General features: G+C 36.5%; 1 protein-coding gene across 2 annotated transcripts in view; it reads left to right on the forward strand.

Annotated features, from left to right (window-relative positions):
* Positions 1–23,568, forward strand: part of BIRC6 (baculoviral IAP repeat containing 6) — a 173,959-nt gene that overhangs the window by 16,195 nt on the left and 134,196 nt on the right. For both annotated transcript variants that reach the window (XM_065679912.1, XM_065679913.1), the window contains exons 3-13: positions 1,742–1,879; positions 2,289–2,482; positions 4,384–4,495; positions 5,655–5,737; positions 6,986–7,208; positions 7,317–7,477; positions 9,358–9,416; positions 10,163–11,557; positions 17,147–17,296; positions 20,162–20,387; positions 23,385–23,545. In XM_065679912.1, coding sequence (XP_065535984.1) covers positions 1,742–1,879; positions 2,289–2,482; positions 4,384–4,495; positions 5,655–5,737; positions 6,986–7,208; positions 7,317–7,477; positions 9,358–9,416; positions 10,163–11,557; positions 17,147–17,296; positions 20,162–20,387; positions 23,385–23,545 — 2,902 coding nt within the window. The remainder of the gene's footprint in view (positions 1–1,741; positions 1,880–2,288; positions 2,483–4,383; positions 4,496–5,654; positions 5,738–6,985; positions 7,209–7,316; positions 7,478–9,357; positions 9,417–10,162; positions 11,558–17,146; positions 17,297–20,161; positions 20,388–23,384; positions 23,546–23,568) is intronic.

Here is a 23,568-nt window from a genome sequence, read left to right on the forward strand (position 1 = left end):
GGGAGTATTGGATAGTAGGTGCTTATTATGAACCAGGAATATGTGTCATATATGAGGTTTTTAACTACTTGTCTTGAGTAGGAGTAACAGCAATAAAATCTTGCTTCATAGAGGTCTCCGAAGAGAGCTTTCCAGGTTCCTCAAGCTCTCTGCCACTGGTGTCATTTTTACACCCTTTGCGGGTAACTACTAAATCTTGGTGTGTATGGCCAAGTGTGAAGGGACTTGACAGAAGTCAGCATTTCCTTTCAGAAGTTTTACTGTCACTGAGTTGCAGTCTAACATGTAAGTTTGTGTCAGTTTTAGCTAAAGTTTCTTTGTTTCTAAAGAGTTTACAGACCATTATCTCAAGGTTAAAATAGAGTACTTCTCTGAAAAGGTCCTTCCAGGGGAGAGGGGCACGGGGAAGGAAAATATTGTAGTTCAGTAGGAACAGATCTGGGGAGTTCATGGCCAAATCAGTGAGGTGGGAGAAAGAACATTTGCAGTCTTCAGTTCTTACTTTTAATTTTAAACAGGAGGTACCCAGACCTCAGAAAATTTTAGCCAATATGAAGCAAGTGTTACACGAATGCCTCAGTCCACCTTTTATATTTTGTTAGTCTCTACAACTTTTCTGCAAATTTTTGCACTTAATAGTCTTTTTGTATGATTGATCTGTTAGTAACGCAGTGCATCTTTATGCACCTTGAATTGGCAGCATTAACAAGTTATGATGCAGGCTCTATGCTGTTTTTACTTCCCCATAGAACACTGTAAATTTGTGAACTTCCACAAACTATCTGTTTTTCTTCTGTCGTCTGCAAGAGACTTGGGAAGTATGAGATGTCACAAAAATCGTAATTGTCTTTATATTGAAAGCTGAGAAATGAATACAGCCTTAGCTAGGGGACTTGTTTCTGTTTGTCTTCCCCTGAACTCCCCAAGGACAAGGATGTAACCAAGTGGCCATTGCCCTTGGGAAATACTTCGTGGTGTTTGTAACTTGAAAGATTTCATGTAACATTTTTCAGATGTTAGACCACCTAACAACAGATACAGAATACTCTATGCTTTGCACATAAAGTGTACCTTTAAATCTTACCTGGCAACATGGAGGTAGCAGGCAAGCTAGAAACAGATGGGACTTGGAAGAAAATAAGTCTATATATGTTCTTGTCTAGATGCCTTATTTGTGAGTTTTAAGAATTTCAAGATCCTGAACTAGCCCATTTTTTCTTGTCTAACTTTTCAGCTTCATTATGCTAGCACTGTAAGTAATTTATCTCTAATTTTGTTGTAGTGTTTTTTTTTTCATTATCATTTACTATTTTTAAGATCCAGAGCTACTCAGAAATATCAAGGCTTTGTTCTTGCTCTCACTGTTTGTCCCTAAAGCTGAATTAATCCTTTTGAATGGAAAGCATTGGGCAATAGATGTAACTTTTTTTGCTTGGCTTTAATATATGTTGTGTTTCAATTGTTTATATGACTGACAAGTTTAACATTTGGCAATACTGCCCTTGAGGGAGCTTGTTGTAATTACTGTCACTGTTGCTGAAGTTTATCTGTTAGTTGGCCTACAAAGTAAAATTTGGAACTGGTTATTCAACTCAGGGTCTTTTATGTGAATTACGCTGATATAATAAATGGTAAAGTAGGATATGCCAAATTACATTTCCCAGAGTAATGAAACAGGTGTAATTCTTGTCTGTAGTTACTCAGTGTGGATGCTAACTTTTCTTGCACATCTGCATTTTAGGCTCAGCAGCTGTTATCTGCTTGCATAGAAAAAGTAGATGTTTCTAATACAGAGGGATATGACTTATTCATTACACAACTGAAGGATGGTTTAAAAAATACCTCACATGAAACAGCAGCAAATCATAAAGTTGCAAAGGTAAGAATTTTTCTCTGTACTGTCTAGCATGGATTTCCAAGTCTAATTTGTTTGGCTGTCATTGAAGCATACAAAATGCTTGACTTAGTGTGGTGGATTTTGTTTGAAGAGGATAGAATATATTATGTGTTCCTTAGTTCCTTTGTGTGAAGTTTCACTTGTTAAGGGAACAAACAAGGTTAATTTCTTGATGATAAATCCAAATAATAAACTGAACTGAGTTTAAAATCTGGAGTTACTTTACTTGCATTGTTTTCTTGTAGCTTTTGTGTGTCTGTTCTTGTGTCTTAAATCAAGAGGAAGTTCAAGGTGTGTGTTTGTTTTTGCTTTTGATGCTTTTGTGATCTGTTTGGTTTTTAGGTGTTAAAACTTTAAAATATAAACTAGATGCTTTTTATTCTTGTTTTAGTGGGCAACAGTTACTTTCCACCTTCCTCATCATGTTTTAAAGTCTGTCGCCAGTGCCATTGTAAATGAACTCAAGAAGATAAATCAAAATATTGCTGCCTTACCTGTAGCATCCTCTGTGATGGATAGGTTATCTTACCTCTTACCCAGTGCTCGACCAGAACTTGGTGTGGGACCCGGTCGATCTGTGGACAGGTATATTAAGACAAAATAAGTGATGAATTTAACCCCTTAGTTATATCATAGTAAGCTCTTACAGATTATGTTATTTGCCAGAGGAATTAATCATATTCTGTATTTTCTTGCTCTTGCACATACCACTAATTTAACTGTTTAATGCACATGGTACTGAACATATCACTAAACTTAAAGAAATCTTTATGGGTGCCACAAGACTTTGTTTGGTTTCTAACTTCATCACCAGGCTAATTGAGTTCACTCTTCTCTTAATCCCAACACATACTTTCGAAAAGGTAACAATTGCAGCCCTAAATACAGATCTCTAGGTGGTATTGTAACACATTAATGTGATATGTTCACCTAGGCTTTACTTTTCAACATGTTTGATTATGGGCTTTATCTGAACAGTCAAATGTGCATAACTAGTTAATTACGTTACAGCTTTAGACCTTACTGACACTGCAGTGTTGACATGTTCAGAAACTGTATAGCTTTAAGAGCATATGTATGCTTCTTTGAATGCAAAGACAGCACCCATTTGTGTACCAAAGATAAAGCCTACATACTATGCTGCAAGATTAAATCAATTCCTTCATATAAGAAAGGGTTATGCCTATGTTTTGTGGTTTAGAAGTTTAGGAAGTTATTACCTTTGCAGCATGTGAACTCTCTAGTCAGCTGCTGTGTGTTTGGGGTCATAAAATTTTGCCTCAGACTCTTGCTTCATCTCTTTCTGATCCAAATAGTAATGTGCACACAAGTGAGTAACCCGTTATTTTAATCTACATAAGCAGAGACTAGTTAGAATACTGATAAATCTTCTGAATCTGTAATTCCATCTAGTACATTTCTATAGAAATATTATTTTGTAAGCTTATTATCATTTCTTACAGCTCAAAAAATTTGATACGATTTAATTTTGTCTCATATTTCCGCTCCCCAAGTCTGTCTGTACCTTGCTGTATTTTATTTTTGATTAAAGTTTTCCAAGATCTGTCTCTTTAAAATGGTATAATGCCAAGTCAGGACTGCCCTTAGGGAGATGTTGCAGGACTAATTTACTTCCTTGGTAGGAAATGTTTAATATATCCATTCTCTTCTAAGACAGAAAAAAATCTCCTGAAACTGAGTGTCAGGAACAAGAAGTGAGGAACTTTTCTATCTAGCAGCACTAGTTCTTGGGATGATGCTGGAGAAAAAACTTCCATCAAGGAAAGGGAAAAGCTGATATTTGTTTCTTATGTACTATTTCAGATGAGGGACATGCTCTGAGTAAAGGTGGAAAAGAGGCACTTCTTTTCTCTATAGATGTTGAGCTGCAGGGGAATTCATATCTTGTGATGTAGTAGTTTATAATTTTTAAGTATTATACTGTCAGTGATTGACAAATTTTATGGGGTTGGTGCCATGTATTTAAGCCTAAAATATCACTTTGGAGTGTTTTCAAATACGCATATTCATATCTGTTCAACTAATAATGCCAAATTTTTACAATAGTTGTCTTGTTAAAAAAGAAACAAACCAATATCTCTCTACCAGTTCTATTGGGATAGATTCTTCATCTTCAGTCAATGCAGAGTAGCTTTGTATATCTGATGCTTCTCTTCAGTTAGACCAAACAGACTACCTAGAAGCTTATTGTATTAATTTTGCTTTTAAGACCTGTAAGTTGTTGCATTGCTTTTGGTCTTTTGTGGATAATGTACTTTAGGCACCACAGTGAAAGAACTTTGTAACATTTCTGTAGTAGTTGTAACTTAAAGTTGTCATCATTAACGGTCTGTGGTATTTCTAATGGTTACTGAAGCATTGAAAATATATGATAAGTAGTACTTTTTCATATATTTTCTTATAGTACTTTTTTTTCTTATCCTAAGTGGCAGTTTTAGATAATGTCGAATTTTTTACCTTTGTAGGTCTTTGATGTATAGTGAAGCTAACAGACGAGAGACATTCACTTCATGGCCTCATGTGGGTTATAGGTGGGCACAGCCAGATCCAATGGCTCAAGCTGGGTTCTATCACCAGGTAAAAAAGTTCAGTTGTTAGTAGTATTTGTTTTCTAGATAAGGGTTTGGGGAGCAGGTGAGAAAGTTTCATGTTTTTCCATGCCTAGAGGTTGCTTCCTTATTACAAATCACAGAAAATATTGTTCTGAACTTCAGCATATAAAACCCTTCTAAGTATTAAATTGATCTGAGTTAACAGTAATAATGGTCAAGTTGGCTGTTACATAGAGTCTCTCTCCTTGTTAGACTATTGAGTTAATATCTTTATTTTTTATAGATATTATAAGTAAAGCAAAAAAGTGGTAAGCTTGACATCAGAGTTCTTTAACCGTACTTTCCTAGTGGGACTTACACTGCATTGTAATAAACAACAGTCCTAGATCACATTACTAAATTACTAAATTTAGTGAATAAATACAACTTCAACATTTCATTCAATTGCTTGTGCTTATTTTTCATTCTTTGAAATTATTTCTACTATAAAGATTTATTTATCTTATGGATTTAAATAATGATGGCTAACATTGTCTGCCTCATTGTGTCAACTGCAAATCCTCATAAGTGCAAGTGGAGAAAGTTTTTGGAGAATTCCTTAAGCTTGTTTGGGAGGAAAAATGCAGGGAACTTCTACATTAGAATTGCATCTGCATATTCCCAAACATATCTGTTACTTGAAATGTGGTCAGGAAAATGCTGGATTTTAAGAAAACTGAAATTTCTGTGTCACTTCAGCGAGTAGCAGCTGTCGTTTGCAGAGAAGTGGTATAGAATGCTTTATATTCCAGCACATTGAGGGCATAGTAAGAAATACTTGTTTAACCTGTGTTTATCCAAGCATGCAGTGGCTCTTCAGAGGTTCTAAATTTTTTGAACCTTGTGAAATTTTTCCAAATTAAAGAAAGTCTTACCAGTGATGATGAGTTTTGTTCTGTTCTGTGTGGTTTTTAGCAAGCGGCTTGTACATGTGTTGGTTCTGAGTCTCTTCTATAGTAATGCGGTTTATTTATTTATATATTTTTAAAAGTTAAATACTGCCACTTTATATTTGCTGATTTGTGACCTTGTATACTTTTGATGTAATGCTTTGCTATGCCACTAGAAGGTGACTTGATCACCTGGTTCAAGTGTTTTGTAATATATACCTATATACATTTCAAGTGTTTCTTCGTATTTTATAGCCTGCTTCATCAGGAGATGACAGAGCCATGTGTTTTACCTGTAGTGTATGTTTGGTGTGTTGGGAGCCTACAGATGAACCTTGGTAAGTTTAATGATGTTTGGAGCAGGCTTAGTTTTGTGCTGGAGTGGTTAGAAATGTTTGGAGGACAAAGATCACCATTATCTTGATGGGATTTCTGGTGAGTTTAGGGAGCATCACTGACAAAAATGGAATTCCATAATGATTCCATGGGACAAATCACAAAATAATTCCCTTTACTATGTCTAATTTTTGTATAATACTAAATCAAGTCCATTGTAGTTTGTTTTATTTCTTAATTCTGATTTGCTATTTCATATTGTTCCATGGCAAAGATGTTCAAGGTATTCCATGGCAGACAACATTACAGGGATCTAAACTAAATCTTCTGTATCATTGTGACTAGAACACATCTTTACGTTCTTAAACTTCAGTTGCCATGCAGTGCATATTTGCTTTTTATGTGAAGTTGCAAGATCCATTATTTGTTCCATGAATCAGCTAAAATTGTGCATGGTTATCACCATGCAGTGATATGCAGTGAAATGCAGTGCCTTATAGTGATTTTATCGGGGTTCTTAATGTACTTTTTGTCTTTATTATCTGGTAATTTATAATCATTATTCGAATACATCTTATTCTTGACTTACCGGAAGCTTTCCTTTGTAATATTCTTAGTCTTGTCTCCTCCTTTCCCTCATTAGTTTCCAGACATTTTGTAGTAGTGTAGCTGCTTTGCTATGTCTCTGCCTTAGGTATATATTGAGATGAGAAGGTTTTTTTCATATTTCTTGGTCAGTTTGTCATTCAGGACTGTTTTCAGTTTTGATTTTTGTAAGTGTGAATGTACAACTGAAGACAGGACATTGCTATATCTTATTAAGGTAATATAATCGTATAGTATCATAGAATCACAGAATGGTTTGGGTTGGAAGGGACCTTTAAAGGTTGGATTTCTAATGTATGTTCTGTAGAACTTAATCCGGGCTTTTTTTTCACCAGGACGTGATGGGCTTCTGCCTACAGAACAATTATGTTTTAAAGTGGACTAAATGTAGTAATAGCACTGTGTGTAGACTAATCCCATTTGAATATCAGTATCCATTAAGCGATCAAAGGCTTTAATACAGTCGTGCTATTGAGAAAAAGCAGGGAAAGCTGTGTTGGTAGCTTCAGAACTCTCTTGTATGGTTGACTGCGGAACAGTTCAGTTCAGTTTCAGCTTCACTTCAAGGGCTGAGTTTATATATGATGTGTGTATTTTTCACAGTAAGAAGTCAATGTTTGCTGTGTTTGTTTTTAACATTAAAGGTCTGAACATGAGAGACATTCCCCAAACTGCCCATTTGTCAAGGGTGAGCACACTCAGAATGTACCTCTTTCAGTCACACTGGCAACAAGTCCAGCACAATTTCCCTGCACAGATGGCACTGACAGAATAGCCTGTTTTGGATCTGGAAGTTGCCCTCATTTTCTAGCTGCTGCAACAAAACGAGGAAAGATCTGTATATGGGATGTTTCCAAACTTATGAAGGTACACAATATAAACCAGTTGTTATTAATTACTGACTAAGCATATCTTGATTCAAATCAAAGACCTCTTCTGTTTTGTTTTGTTTTTTTTGTTGTTGTAATTTCTCAGGTCCACTTAAAATTTGAAATCAATGCATATGATCCAGCTATTGTGCAGCAACTTATGTTATCAGGAGAACAGAGCTCAGGGGTTGACTCAAGGAGACCAACACTAGCATGGCTAGAAGATTCATCTAGTTGCTCAGATATACCAAAATTAGAAGGAGACAGGTATGGTGATCTACAAAATTAGCAATATGAAATGTTGCTGGGTAAGCGGTAAATGCTGTTCAGTTAAGTCATGCTTTGTGAAACAAGATTGGTAAGCTTGTTTTATTTTCTCGGAGATAATTTTTTTTAACCACTGTGTATATGTACACAATTCAACACTTAAAACCCAATAATCTAAATTTCTATCTTTAAAGTCAGTTCCATTTTATTCCTGCTGTTTCAGTTTTCATACACCACTAACAGAGATACCAAATCTCATTGCTGCCTGTGCTGATGTTCCATAGGCAGAGAAAAAAAGAGAAAGGAATGTAAGTTTTGGAACACCTTTTGATTTTAGTTATGGATTATGCATTTTGGGTTTTGAAAGTAAAGGCTACCCATGAATTTCTGGAACATGTTGTTCTCTGATTTCTTCTCCATAACGTCTGGTTATGTCATTCTGAAAATTAATTATGTGGATGTGCTAGGAATTGCTTTCATTTTTTGCCTTTAACACATGCATACAGTCTTTAAACAATTAGACAGTCCTGTTGCAAGCTTTTAGGTAAGCTAGAAGGGTATGCCAGTGTTTAGAAAGGGTCATGTGAGAAAAAGTGGTATTCTTTCGTTTATGCTTCTTACAGTCTGTTACTGCAAACTCCTTTCTCCTATTACTAAAGCTTGAACAAAAGGGTGAATATTTGCTGTAAAACTCAAGACAAAAGGTGTTTGGGAAGTCTTGCTAGTTTTCTGAATGCTTCTTCAGCATCATGGAAAGTAATGGTATTCTGTGTGCATAGGAAAGTAAATCTTTGGGTTTAAGCCTTAGTGTGACTCCTACAGTATTGCAGAGCAAATATGAAGCTTATCCTTCTGAAAAGGGTATGTAGAAATGTGGGCAACCTTAGAGTGCTGGAGGCCTAACAGCTGCCGAGGCCTAGACTTTTAGAGCTGTTAACTCCTTGAAAGTTAAAAAAATTAAGACATTTTTAAGAGCTGGTTAAAGAATAGTACAGACAGTACAGTCATGCTGCTCAGAACTAAGCATCTTTCACTTCACTTAGCCAGTATGAAATTTACTATCACCTTCCCACTCAAGGGGAAGGTGAATGAAAATCAGAGTATTGAACTGTTGCTGCCTTGTCATGAAGTAAAGGTTAATTAGTTTTGAGCCAAAAAGTATCTATTTTTTCGGTGTGAGGAGGAAGTTGTTGAATTTTGGGAATCCAGCTTAGTACTCCAGTGAGTAGTTATGCCTGAAGCTGCAAAGTTCTTCCTATGTGTAAAGCGCCTGTAGTAGGAAATTGTTTCTTACATTGGAAAAGCCAGCTGTGTGAAGTCTTCCTATGTTCTTAAAACTATGCAGGGCCCGTTTCTCTTGAAGAGGTATCTTGAACAGAATCTGCTGTTCTGAAAAAATGATTTATCTGGTAGTATTCTTAAAAGCAAGACATTTTTCGTACACACTTCTGTACTAGCTACAAAATCATCTTGGTAGAATTAAAGTCCAGCCTGGCAGCTCCACGTTTCAGAGACTATGTTGAGGAACTCTGCAGAAGGTGTCATCAGTTTTTAGAGTTTTTGTTTGTTTGGCTTTGTTATTCTTGGAAAGATTCCTGAGAACAGGCTTTCATTGTAATTCATTTGTATCTGAATTTTTGGGAATACGGTAATAGAATGAGGCAAATGGAAAGCCGGCCTACTGATTTGATGGTGGAGTACAAAGGTCTTTATACTGTTAGTGTCAATGACCAAGTTATCAATGGATGTACAGTGCTTACAATGCTGACTAAAAGAAACACCAAGTTATAATACACATTGCTTTTTTATTTTTATTTATTTAATTAAAAAGAAGAATGCAGCAACAGTGTACATGGTGTCATTCATGCACTTTCTTTCAGTGATGACCTGCTGGAGGATTCAGACAGTGAAGAGCATTCCAGATCAGAATCTGTGACAGGTAAGTTATGTCTGATTCATAGTTTGAAGGTCAGGAGGGAAGTTTTTCTTCTCGGGCTTTTAAAAAAGCCCTGTCAAAATCAGTGATATTATATTCACTGTATTAGAAAAAAGGAAAAAGATTGACCTTGAAAGCAATGCCAATATTTGTGTCATTCTGTGTTGGAGAGATTACAGGAGACAAAGAAAATCCCTACTTTGATAGTTAATAAATACCTTATTTGATAATAAGCAGTGCTTATCTTGCTGTCAGTAAAACACACAAACCAAGCTAAAAGAAGCTACTTAGAATAGGAACAAATTACAGCTGTAGCAACCCCTTTAAATTTAGGGGAATGCCAGAGAGAGTTCCTCTCTCTGAGGAACAACTTCTGCCTCAAGAGTGTACTTTATTTCCCTCTGTGTATGCACTTTGTTGGAGTATTTCTCTTCCCAAATAAAGGTTTCATATGGAAGCAGAACAGTGCTATGCATGTTGCTCTTGTCTTATTTTCCTAGAGGCTGAATCAAAAATTTTGAGGGGAGGGAGGATTACTTCTTATTTCGCATAATCGAGTTTACATCTTTGAGTAAAAATCAGCAAGGGGTATGGGAGGAGGGGGAGGGATAAGAATACATGCATGTACACACACAGTGAAATTGACGTGAGATGTAAAAAGGGTTTTTTTTTCATCAAACAGCATTATATGCAAGGTGATTTATATATTTATTTTTTTGTTAACATACATTAAACCTTTTTGTTTTAAGGGCATACATCACAAAAAGAAACTATGGAAGTCAGCCTTGATATAACAGCTCTCAGCATCCTTCAACAACCTGAAAAACTTCAGTGGGAAATTGTTGCAAATGTTCTGGAAGACACAGTTAAGGATCTAGAAGAACTTGGGGCAAATCCCTGTTTGGCCAACTGTAAGAGTGAAAAGATGAAGGAAAAACATCTAGAACAACACAACATTCCCTTTCCTTGTTTATTAGCTGGAGGTCTATTAACATACAAATCACCTGCTACCTCTCCTGTTAGCAGTAACTCTCAGAGGTCATTGGATGGCTTAAGCAGGACTCGAGGTGAAAGTGTCTCGGAACAGGGATCAACTGACAATGAATCCTGCACTAATTCCGAACTGAATTCCCCTCTGGTAAGGAGGACTTTACCTGTATTGCTGCTATACAGCATTAAGGAGTCTGATGAAAAAGCAGGAAAACTCTTTTCACAGATGAACAATATTATGAGTAAAAGTATACATGATGATGGTTTCACAGTTCCACAGATCATTGAAATGGAGCTGGACAGTCAGGAGCAGTTGCTATTACAGGATCCCCCTGTGACTTACATTCAGCAGTTTGCAGATGCTGCAGCCAACCTAGCTTCTCCGGACTCGGACAAGTGGAGCTCTATGGTTCCCAAGCCTGGGACTTTGGTTCAATGCCTGCGTCTGCCAAAGTTTGCAGAGGAGGAGAACCTGTGTGTAGATTCAATCACGCCTTGTGCAGATGGAGTTCATCTGTTAGTAGGACTGCGGACTTGTCCTGTCGAATCTCTGAGTGCAATAAATCAAGTAGAGGCCTTGAATAATTTAAATAAATTAAACTCGGCACTGTGTAATAGAAGGAAAGGGGAACTAGAATCAAGTCTTGCTGTAGTGAATGGCACGAGTATTGATGTAATCCAACATGAGTCACCAGCAGATGTACCAGCTCCTTTAATAATTCAACCTGAACAGAGAAGTGTTAGTGGTGGATACCTAGTGCTTTATAAGATGAATTATGCCACTAGAATAGTTACTCTAGAGGAGGAACCAGTAAAAATCCAGCATATCAAAGACCCCCAAGACACAATTACCTCAATGATTTTGCTCCCACCAGATATATTGGATAATAGAGAAGATGACTGTGAGGAGCCTGTAGAGGAAATACAGTTAACTTCTAAAAATGGCAGTGGGAGAGAGAGAAGATCAGAGATCTCTACTCTTGGGCACCTGGTAATAACTACTCAGGGAGGATATGTAAAAATACTAGATCTTACAAACTTTGAAATTCTGGCCAAAGTGGAGCCACCCAAAAAAGAGGGCACTGAGGAACCAGATATGTTTGTCTCTGTGATCTACTGTTCGGGCACAGACAGATTATGTGCATGCACCAAAGGTAAGACTTTTATTTAAAAATAAATTTTTAATGTTTTGTTCTTACAAATGTGTTTGGATTATATTCTAGAAAGTTTCAAAATCTAAGTTTCAAAATAGTAATAGGTAAATTCCATTGAATTTATGTACAGTTTGATTCTGTTCTAGGGAGCATGAACTCTGGTTAATTCCTCATCTTAAATGTAGATTTTAGATCTCTGAAATGGGGGTAACTCTTGAGTATGTCCAGTGTACAGGTAAATTGTTCTAGTAGAGGCACAGATTTTCTTCAAACCAAATCAAAGTAATTCTTGTATATAATTATTTCTGTGCTAGAGGTTCACATTTCAGAAAAATGCCTCCTGTCTGTAATCGGCGATATTTCAGAGGATAGAGAAGATAATGCTTTTATACCTTATTCCAGTGGTCAGTTGTATCTTCTTTCAGATAGGGCTGCTGGTTCTGCTTCAGCCTTTTGCAACTGGTATTATTACTTCTCTCTGAAGTGTGGGAGCCAGGCTGTCCATGCAGGATTGTTAGGTCTTTTTCAAAATTAACATGAGACATTTTGAGGGAAGGAGGCAGGTGGCAGGGGAGTGTAACTCTGGTCCAGGTAACTGCTACTTTGCAGAAGACCCTAAAACACCACAGCTCCCATTTCCGTGTCACACAGGTGCAGTGGAAACAGCTCTGGCTGTCACCCAGCTGAATTCCTCTGTGTACCGTTTAGTTCTGCTGCACTTGAATGCAGCTCTGGTGGAAATGCTTAAGCTCTCAGAGGAGCTAAACTGATGGGATGGTTCTCACATTTCAGATGAACTCCCACCAATATCTTGTTGAACTTTACTGGAAGAATTTATATTGGCACATTTCCTTCTTTCATGGTGATGTCATGTTGATTACACAGGCCTCCTATGAGCAGTTGCTAAATCAGATTTACCTGTTAAGTCCAACAGATGAAGTCAAGCATACTGTAAAAATCTCATGTCTCTGAAGGGCACTGTGATAATCACTTACCTACCAAGAGTTTTTAGCAGTGGAAATTTTAGATTGCTTCTTTAGTATGGATGAAAACATTGCATGTTAGCAACTAGAATTTGTTTGCAGATTCCCAGTGGAAACATTCATATTTGCTAAACTGTTCTATTTTGGTAACTGCTTTTGAAGAAGTGTTTATTAAACTGTTTCAGTTTTATTTAATAATGCACTCTTTTTTCCTAGTTAAAATGAAACTCAAACTGAAAGGTTAATTTAAGCCCTTGAAGACTGTTAGTGTGTCATATACATGCCATAATGTTTTTGCCTTTATTTTGCTGATGAAACTGCAATCTCGTTTTAAAAAAAACCCAACAAAACAAAACCCAACAGCTCTAGGTTGCTTTTTTTTTCCCTACAGAATTGTACTGTAATTCATTTCTTTCTTACAGCAAATTTATTCTCTTCTTCTTGTGGTTTAAGATTAATAGTTAAAGGGCTTATTGTTACTATGCAGGGTACTTTCCCATCCAGTGTTAGCATGTATGGTAATTATATTCTTACAGCATTTGGTATTATCTAAACCTGTTTTGAGAACTTGAGTGCAAGATATGCAGGTCTGTTGAGCTGGGAGCATTTATTCTGTGTTTGTAGGATCTCTAACAAGAAACCTACTCTAACTAGATAACCACGTTACTGACTGGAGAGCACTTCATCTTCCTCATAATAGACAAACACGTCATTATGCTTTTTCAGCAAATATCTCTCTGTTTTGTTCCCTCTTAGGGTGTTACAATGTCCATCTAGTAATTTATAAATAGCTTTGCTGTGACTTCTTTTGATCTTGCTGTCTTTGAGGTGATTTCGGTTTTTTATTTCTGTAGTCCTATCTATGGGTCACAGGTATGCCTCTGTCCTCAAGCTTCCTCTTTTTGATATAGTACTTTGATAACTCTTTTAACAGCTCAGTCACTTGTCCTAGTATAATTTTTCTTACTTTTGAGCCATCATAAATATTCAGGGATTAAGTATTTATGTCCATAACAATACCTTATAAGTCTGGATTTCAGAGTCTGATGCTAGATACATCTGAAGCCTTGGACTCCTAGCATTTATGCCAAAACACAAAGCTTTGTAAAGAATTACTTGATATTTAAGGTTTATAAATAACTGTACTGCATAAGATTCAGGAATACTGAAAGAAAAAAGCAAATAAACTGAACTATTAATATAACTTTTTCTCCTATGTGTTATTGCATGTTTTAATAACTTGATGTAAGGAATAGGTTTTGCATAATCTCTGTTATGTTGAATCATAATCATCCTTTAATCTTTCTGCTGTAAGGGGGTAAAATTACTCACTTAGCAGATAAATGGCTAGAGATTTTTCTTTTTTCTTGTGGGTTTTTTTTTTTTGTTTTCCCCTTCCCCTCCCCTCCCAGTGCAGTTTTCTTGGGCTTCTTGCAAAATCACTTTGAGGTCTTTGCTCCTCTATATTTGCTACCACGTACGGAATAGTGCCTATAGTCTGACAACATTAGGAAGATGCGTGTTGAAAGTAGAATAGTTGTATTCACTGGTGTATATGAAGTTAATCCTTCCAGCAAGTATCTCCTAGTTGAAAGACAAAAGTGAAAATGTTAAGTATAAGATATGGAACGTGCATGCACTGGAAATGCTTGGATCTTGGAAAACTATTCAAGAATATAAGCTGAGCATTATATTCTTTCCTGTTTACTTGCTTGGATGGTGGGAGTAGGTGAAGAGGTACTTTCATGTCTGAAAGTTTTGTATGTAGAACAGCCTTTTCCTGCTGTTGACAGAAATCATCTATATCTTGTTGGCATATTATTTTCATGTGTTGATTGTATAATTTTTCCTATAGCTGCCTATAAGATATAGCTGAAAAGAAACCTCTGTGTGAACGGGTGTTTCAGGTTTTGAGTGGTTTTATGTAACCGTGATTTAGACCTGCATTAGACATCATCTGTCTTTGTGAGTTGTGAATAATTATTCTTTTCCCACTTCAAAATACTACTTTTCAGTGTCAGCTATGCAGTAGGTTACAGGTATTTATTTTGAATAGGATTACAGCTCTAGGGTGCTCTTTTGGTGATATTTGAAGCCTGTTATCTGGTGCTTAAGAGAACCAGATAGAGTTTGGTTTGGATGCATAAATTTCCAGAGCTACAGTTGTCAAACATGTCAAACAGCCTAGTAGTGCGGAACATGAGCCAGTACCAACACCGGAACAAAACAAAAACAAAGTAAAAAAACCCAACCAACCAACCAAACCAACAGCAGCATTGACTTTTGCACAGATTTTTGTATTTTTTTTTCCCTGGCACTTGACTATAGGAACTATGGTATCTTTGCGACAACTTCTCAAGTATGCATCATCAGAAGGTTGCCTTTGGGTGTTCTATGAGAGCAAATGCCTCCTTTGTGATACAGAAGCAAAGGCCCCTGCAGGGGTCTGGAAAGCGTGCAAAAGCACTAAGAATTGTATACGCTAATACTTTTTAACTGAGGATCACAATAAACTTATTTACAGAAGCTTTTTTAAACCAGATATGAGGAAGTGGGATATGTCAAGTTGAACATAGAGTTTTTCTTGGAAAAGTAGTATAATCTTTCAGGAATGCAGGGATTGTGACTCTCTTCCTCTTGTAGTATAGGAATAATGGTAAGGATGGCTTTCGCTGCTGTTAATTAGTGACAGAAACTCAGAAATCTGGTTTGAGGACCAAAGTTTTGTTTCTTTAAAAGCAATCTCTACCCAACCATTTTTTACAGAATGAGTGAGACCTTAGCATAACTTTCCCGTAGGAAAACCCACAGCTTTCTGAAGTTCTTCAGCATTTTTCCTGCTGAGAGCCATAAAAATGGCAGATGGTGCAATTCAGTGTGTTGAACTTCCATGGCATGAGGGTGTACTTTATTTATGTACAGAAGATTATCTGGTTTTGATTGCTGAGATTATTCTGATCATTGATTTTGAGCAGTAAACAGAACAACAACCAAACTGAGGTTTGGCTTATTACCAGCTGAAGCTGTCAAGGCTGTTTTTTCTAATGTGTCCCTAATTCTCTTTAAGGAAAATTGCTCATTTGTGGGTGGTTTAATTTCAAAGAAACTCATTGTTATTTGCTATAACTATGGGTTTTTTTCCCTTCCTTTCTTGGAATTTGTTGTTCTATCCCAGAGCTGGGTGACCTGGAGTGGAGAGAGATGTGGTAGAGGCTTCTTATCAGATCTCGGTGAGAAGGGCCTCGCCAACAAATGGCTTAATGAAATAGATGTTTCAGTAAGATAAAAGTAAAAGGAGAAACACAGGTAGTGAGGAAATCTCCTGTTCCTTCAGATGCTGGGAGCTCTGCTTTCGTGCAGCATTGCCCAGACCTTGGGTGGATTTTCCCACAGTACACAGATCTTGTCCATTTTGGTCATTTAAGCTACTGTTTTCCTCCTTTTTTTTCTTTCTGTTTTTTTTTCTGGTTTTATTTTTTCTGGCTCTTTTATTAAGCCATTTGTTGTCAGGCCGTTCATACTGAGAAAAGGAAAAAAACCCTGTAACAGCTCTCTCTGTGCCTTTTGCGTGTCTTCTGTGCCTCTCACATGCTCGCTCTGCCTCTCTGTGCCTTTCTATCGCTGTTTTGCTCTACTCACCCCTCACAGTGCAGAGCATGTACCTGCTGATTATGCTTTTATCTTGGCTTATTATTAGGTGTATTATCTCAACTTTGTTTCAGATAACTGAGAATTTGCATAACAGTATTTGTCATAGTGGTATTCAGATGCTGAAGGACAGTCTGTAGTCAATTTTCAGTAAAAGCTGTGGAAGGCCTACCCTAGGATTTTCTTCTCTATTTAAATCCTGCTGAGTAGGATTTTTGTAACTTCTAAAACTGTGAATAGCCCTTCCCCCAGCCTTATGTAAACTTGAGCATTCTTTCTTGGTGACTTCTCTGTAAATGACAGAATTCATCTATGTATAGCTGTGGTGGTGACTAATGGGCAACTTCCTTGAATGATGTCCATCATTCCAGCTTCCATCAAAACATTGTGTCCTTAGCAAATTTTGGACTTGCTCTTTTGGCTGTTGCCCTGTTCAGTGTTGTAATTCCAAGTTTGATGAAATAATGTGAACAGCCCCTTAGTTACAAGAGTTAAAGAGGGGAAGTGATTTTTCAGTTCTCAGATATTGAACTTTAAAAGGAAATTTATGCAACTTTACAAATGAAGTAGTGTAGGCCGTCAGTTGACATGATGGACTACTTGCTGTTTAAAGGGATAATTTGCATTATGGGAAGTGATTGGAATGGTTATGATTTTTGGTTTCTGCTGAGGTTTCCTTAATTAACTACCCTTTAATCCCCCCTCCCACTCAGGATTTTTTTCCTTTCCTTCCATTCAGAACTGCAGTCAGCATTTTTGTAGTTCTGTCTTGCATTTACCCTGAAAAAAATTGTAATAGTAAAGCAAAACTAGTATTCCTGTGTAATCTTACTGATTTCAGGTCCTGTATTACTGTCATAGTTGTTTAGCACTTTTAACTGCAAAAGCTGTCTTGTGAGTTGAGTATTAGTGTGTGCGTGTCTAAACTTTCTTCTTTTGTTGTCTGTGATGACTTAAGGTGGAGAACTTCATTTTCTTCAGATTGGAGGAACCTGTGATGACATAGATGAAGCTGATATACTTGTAGATGGATCCCTTTCTAAAAGTGTAGAACAGTCCTCAGAAGGCACCAAGCCCTTATCTAATCCTTCAAGTCCAGGCATTACAGGTAAATCACACATGTTTAGGTGTATCATAAGTAAAAACGCTTTTGAAATTTTCGGAAGTCGCTTTTTAAGATAATTCTGAGTTATTTATTTGCATGCTGCTTTATCCTTTTTTGCTGCCCCCAGTTATGTAGTTGCTGTATGTCTATCACTGGCTATGTACAAATATAACTTTTAACAGTTCCTGATTTAAAACAAAACCCAAACAAATAAAAAAAACCCCATCACCTTCAGTGTAGCTTGATTATGGCTCATTGGAACAAGGAAGGGATTTACTTACTTCAAAAGTAGCTGTATCTTTAGATTGGCTACAAGCTGCAGGTCCTTGTTTAAGTAGTTAGATAAGTGAGAGAACGTAGTATTGCTTGATCTTGGTCTGTAATGATTTCCAAGTAGCTGTTAGATGCACAATAATGATCAGATGGATTGAGTACTGTTTTGCTGTGGCATCAAACTGAGACCCTAAAAGCTTTGAGAGAAGGTTAATAGTCGTAGGAAGCCAGCGCTGAAATGAGAGGGCTGGGGAGAAGAGTTGAAACCAAATGCTGGTTGCATAGCTCTTAGTCTGAGCTATCCGGGTTAAGGATACTAAAGTCAGTAATCCTGGATGATGGCTAGGACTGTGCAAACATTTTCTGTATAATGAAGCTGTCAGCACGTGTATGGATCGTGAGCAGACATAGCCACCAACGTTTGTAACATCAGTGTTGCTCCTCTTTTAATCAAGTCCCAACCAGGAGAAAAAACCCATTTTCTTCAACTTTTGTCTTAACATGTTTTTCAGAGACATAGCTCAACAGAAAGCTTTCTGTTTCGGGAAGTGAACTCCTAGGCAGATCTGACTGAGCATCAAATCTTGATCTATATATCTTGTTCACAGCTGATGGCAGGCAGCAGCAGGGTGTTTTTATGAAATCACTTTGGTATTCTCTGAAGCTGTAGCTGAAAGATGCTGTGGTCAGTAGAGAAACCACAGTAACAAGCACAAGCTTTTGTTCGTACATTGTTCATATATATTTTGGCTGTTTGTGGGTTTCTTTTTTTTTTCTCTATTGTTGGCATTCCAGAACACATTTCTTAAATGCGGGCTAGAAAATAGAATTTACAGCTTGGATACATTTTGAGTTGTATTAGAAGAAAATACTTCAAGTGTACAGAGTCGTAAATCTTAGATTAGGTTAAAATTAATATTTCCCTTTTAAGGAGTGGAGGGATTTTTGTGGTGAAGGGATCTAAAATAATGCTTGCTTTTTTTTTTTTTTTTTTTAATAGCAATAAATTGGTAAAGGATGTTAGTTTTCCTGAACAGTTTAAAACCTTAGTTCAAGTTTGCCATTAGAACTAGAATCAGCTCATCATAACTCACTGTTCCAATATAACAAAACCAATGTAATTTTGCAAAAGATGCTAAGTAACTTTTGAGTGCTCTTAGCTCCTTAATTTTTCAATTTTAGGGGTTGATACCACGTTTTTGCTCCAAATACTCCAAATTTGTTTCTATTGGGGGGGGGGGGGGGGGTGGGACGACGGGGACATGAAACAGAAAAAATCCAGTCTACTCAAAGGTAGAATTGTTGCACGCTTAGAGCTATGATCTCACTTGTCATTGCAGTGTCATCTAGCTAATGAGGTTCATATTTGGTAATTAAAAAATGCAGGTGTTTACTATATTACTGAAATTAAATTCCTAAATAATTTCACGTTTCTAATCTCTTCAGCATTTTCCTGTCTTCTGGACTAAAAAGTCGAAATCATAGTTGTTGCAAGGAGGGTGAATTTTTTGCCTGACTCTGGGTATCTCATATGGAGCTCCTCCACTTTCTGGGGAGGAATTACATGTGCCTTGTTGCCTGCTTTCACGCTGAAGGATGTAATCTTTGCTCCCTAGGTGGTGACAAGTAGTAGTGAGGTAGCAAACCTGCTGCTTTTGATAGCCATCATTTCTTCACAAGTAAAAGATTTTTTCCAGAATACATTTTTAAGAGAAAAATACTCGAAATACAGTAAGATTGACATTGTGCATAGTTATTTTCCCTCAAGTTTTCAATGTTTTTTGTCTGAGAACACCTGAATATTTTTAGATTTCTTTTGTAACATTTCTTTAGGTGTTTGTCTCCCTGTAATATTTTAATCTTGAGTACTCTTTCAATTAATATCCTTGTTTCCTCAGGACAAGACTTGAATATGAAGACAAGAAGACAAAATACTTGTCTAGGTCTAGTGTCTTTCAAGTGCCTTATATAAAACATGTTTGTTTTTCACTTACACCTCTTTTAAGCTAAACTAGGAGCCTTCCAAAGCATTCTAGTAACCCACCATAAAAAAGTATATATTGAAAGCAGTTGCCAAAGCAATGTTGTAACATTTTTATCACCGTTTAAAATTACATAGTTATTCCACGTCTGTTCTCAAGAAATATAAAACTTACTTTTTTTTTTTTTTTAATCTGTGTCAGTACAGGTGTTTAAAAGAATGTTTTAATCAGCTTTACATCATCAAAGTGTAGCTGGCTAATTACTTTTTCCTGATGCTTGTGGTTGAATCCCAGACAGCATGCTCAGAGTTCTCAAAATCTGTTCCAAATGAGCTGTGTTCAAAGAATGCTGTCTTCGAGACTGGAGTCGTTTAGTGGCTTGTGTCTGGGGTTTTTTTGTTGTTAGGTTTTTTGTTTGTTTGGGTATTTTTGTTATTGGGATGGGGGTTTTAATTGTTTAATTGGTGGGTTTTTTGCTTCATTTTTTTAGAAACTTCATATACGATGTAGTTAATTTTACCCATAGCAGTTTGGTTATATTTCAAAACTGTATAGGATGTTCTGGGAAAAGTATCTGTGTAGTAATTAATATATATCTTCTGTAATTACTCAGGAGTTGATCTTTTGGTGGACCAGCCATTTTCTCTTGAAACATTGACATCCCTGGTGGAACTGACCCGTTTTGAGACCTTGACGCCACGGTTTTCAGCCACTGTCCCTCCCTGTTGGGTAGAAGTCCAGCAAGAGCAGCAGCAAAGGCGGCATCCTCAGCACTTGCACCAGCAGCACCATGGGGATGCAGCTCAGCATACTCGAACTTGGAAGCTCCAGACAGACAGGTGGGTAGGTAGTGATGCAGAAAGAATCACATGAGTATTGCATAAGTAGTTTATATGGTGGATTTAAGCACAAATTTCGTGCAATTTTGTTGTTTTTAAGTAGTGTGTAAGTTTAAGAACTTGTACTTTGATTTCAGATAGTAATCCCTCTTCGGCAGTTTGTGTTAAAGGTCTTTGTGAGATTGCCAGAATTGTTTTAGTGAACCTTGAGGCAGATTCAAAAATCAAGTTTTCAACTTGTCTATTTTTGTTTTCCAAATGTTGCCATTTCATTATATATTTAGACAAGCACATTTGTCAGAAATATTCTTAATTGTTTCTATAAAAGTCTGGTTCACCCTTCTTATGCATACACACATTTTTAGTACTTTTCTTTTTTCAGTGGGAAAATTAAAGCTGCAGGTGCCAGTGTGACTAATGAGCTCTCATAAATTAAATTGTATTGTAATTTATTTTAAAATGTGAAGATAGAATCTGGATTTACGTCTGTTCATGTCAAGTTAAACCTTTATACAAGAGTCATTTACTTAAGCCATTATATAGCCGTGGCTGTACTAAAATTCAGGCAATATCTTCATTTAAATGAACTGCACTGACATGGTAAGGGTAGTACTGCTTAGTTTTTTGCACGTAACTTGGGAACTTGGAATTCCTCTAGACTAAAGACTAGAACTAGAACCTGAAAACTAGAATAGCAGTGTTGTGGTCTTGAAGAGTTGTTAAAAATGAACCTGAAATAGCTTTGCATAGTTTTTCTGAAAAGTGCTTAGAGAAACAAAATATGGGTAGAAGTTGTGTTTTGTGTTTTATCAAGGGACTCATGTAGTAAAGCACTACAAGATCTTTTGGGTCAGGCTGTCACTTATCTGTACCAGTGATGTACAAGATTTGGATAGAAATACATAATCTGAATGTCCATACTGTGGAAACAGTGAAATAGCCAAAGGATTGTAGGGGAGCCTAGACATTGTGATTAGGGAGAATAGCATGTGAGAACAAATCGTTCCAGGTGAGAAAATGGATCTAGAAGGTAATAGTTGCAGGTATTTCTGTGGCTGACACCTCACATGAGCTGAAGTTCCTTTAATTAAATGGTCATAAACTGTGGTTAAAGACTTGCAGTGCATTGCAGGCTTTAAAATTTTTGTTTATCTTTGTGTAAGTAAAATACTCTTTATGTAACAAGTGGGAAGGAGGTGGCTCCTTGCAAAAATAACTTCCAGTTCAAACTATTGATTATCCAGTGTGTTCAGTTAACAGCTGAAAAATAAAAAGGTACCAATATGAATATATAAGGAAGCAAACAAGTAATGGCTGTTAATTGGAGGATGATATGTGGAACGTTAGTGTATGAGTATTGGTTTCATTAGAGGAAAAGGGTTATGCCTGCTGCAATTAAAACAGTAATGTAAAGAGGTAAAGTTACAAGTTTTGATTTAGTACTGGAAATCTTTGATAGCTGCTAAATGACTCATGATGAAAATTATTAAATTGCAGTCCTTTTGTTCATAGAGTAGAAAATACAATCTTAAGACTGAGAGCAGCATTAACTCTTAATTGAAAGTTATCTGGGAAGAAACTTTGGTTTCTGGATTACTTTTTTGGTCCTTATTCTACAGTTCCTTTTATCTCCTCTGAGTGTCTCATACTGATTCCTATCAAGATGTGGGATTACAGGGTTAAGTGGATGAGTAATGCAATTTAATATGATAATTGTTTTGTTTCTCAAATGGATAAGAGAGAATCCTGTAAATGTATTTTAGGGAATGGCATTATATTACACTTGCACTCTTTCAATCCTTTTTTTTTTTTTTTATTTAAAAATAGATGTGTAACTAAGAAAACAGAAAAGCAGAGTCTGGTTTAACTTGTGAATTACCTAAAATATCAGTATTTACCCTTCAGTGGTAATTTCATTGAAATGCTAAATTGGATTAATTCTGTTTAAAAAAATAAAAAAAAAAGTATGTGAATTCTTAATGTGCTTTGATAAAACAGTAACATCTGAGTTTCTGGGTTTTCTCAAATTTAGATAGGAAATATTTTCTGTTTTCACCTAATGCAGACATACTTGAAAATATATGAAAGAAGGAGGAGCTAGGTACTGATCTGCTTTCCAGTGTTTAAACTCGGAGTGGGTCTGCAACTCAAAGGTCAGTTGTAGTGGAAGATCAAACATTGATGAGATCTTCTAGAAAAGGAATGAAGAAGTGTGTTAGAAAATATTTTGTAGTTGTGAGAATGATAGTGTATTTCCATTTAGAAAATGGTCTTGATTGTGTATTCTTCTTTAAAAAGGTGCTATAGAATGGTTTCAAAGCTGAGAAAAGCTGCTGAAAGAACTTGCTTTAGAGTTCAGAGAAAAGTGATACATAGGATGGATATGCTAAAATGTTGTGAAAATATTAAGGAAGTAATTTTTTTCTTATTTGAAACTTCACAAATAAAGTTGATGCACTTAAACAGAGCTATGAGAAATTAAAAAGCTGCTTAAAGGAGAGGTTTTCATCACAGAATTAGATTGTGAAGTTCATTGCCACAGGTATAACAAGTATTAAAGATCTCTGTACTGTTGGATTAATATGAGACCTTCATGGAGGATCATTATTCCATACATGCCTATTGAGAGATACTTAAAACTTCCTTTGGGGCATCATTCCAGGAAAAGAGTAACTGGTATTTATAGTACTATGGAAACAGTACTGCAATGAGGGTAATAAGGAATCTTTTCATTGCTACTTTTATCCGAATGTTGATTTGCTTTCTCTTATCAGTTAGCTTTTAACGTGTTCTTTACAAAATGAATGTGAGTAACAGCAGCTTGAAAGACTTCTACTTCAGAAATTCATGTGAACATCAGCCAATGCAGTATAAGGTGGTTTTTTTCCCTCTTGTTAAAGAAAGCATGCACAGGTGGAGAATGCACTGGGTAATGCTACTTGCTTGATCTGAATTTTCTCTTAACGCTGGGTCATTGTCTTCTTTATTTCCTGACAGCAACAGCTGGGATGAGCATGTCTTTGAACTTGTTCTGCCAAAAGCCTGTATGGTTGGACATGTGGACTTCAAATTTGTTTTGAATTCAAACATCACAAACATTCCCCAGATTCAAGTGACTTTACTGAAAAATAAAGCTCCAGGCTTAGGGAAAGTCAATGGTAAGAAGGAACTTGGATATCAT

Source organism: Lathamus discolor, chromosome 5 (assembly GCF_037157495.1).
Source record: "Lathamus discolor isolate bLatDis1 chromosome 5, bLatDis1.hap1, whole genome shotgun sequence".
Lineage (NCBI taxonomy): Eukaryota > Metazoa > Chordata > Aves > Psittaciformes > Psittacidae > Lathamus > Lathamus discolor.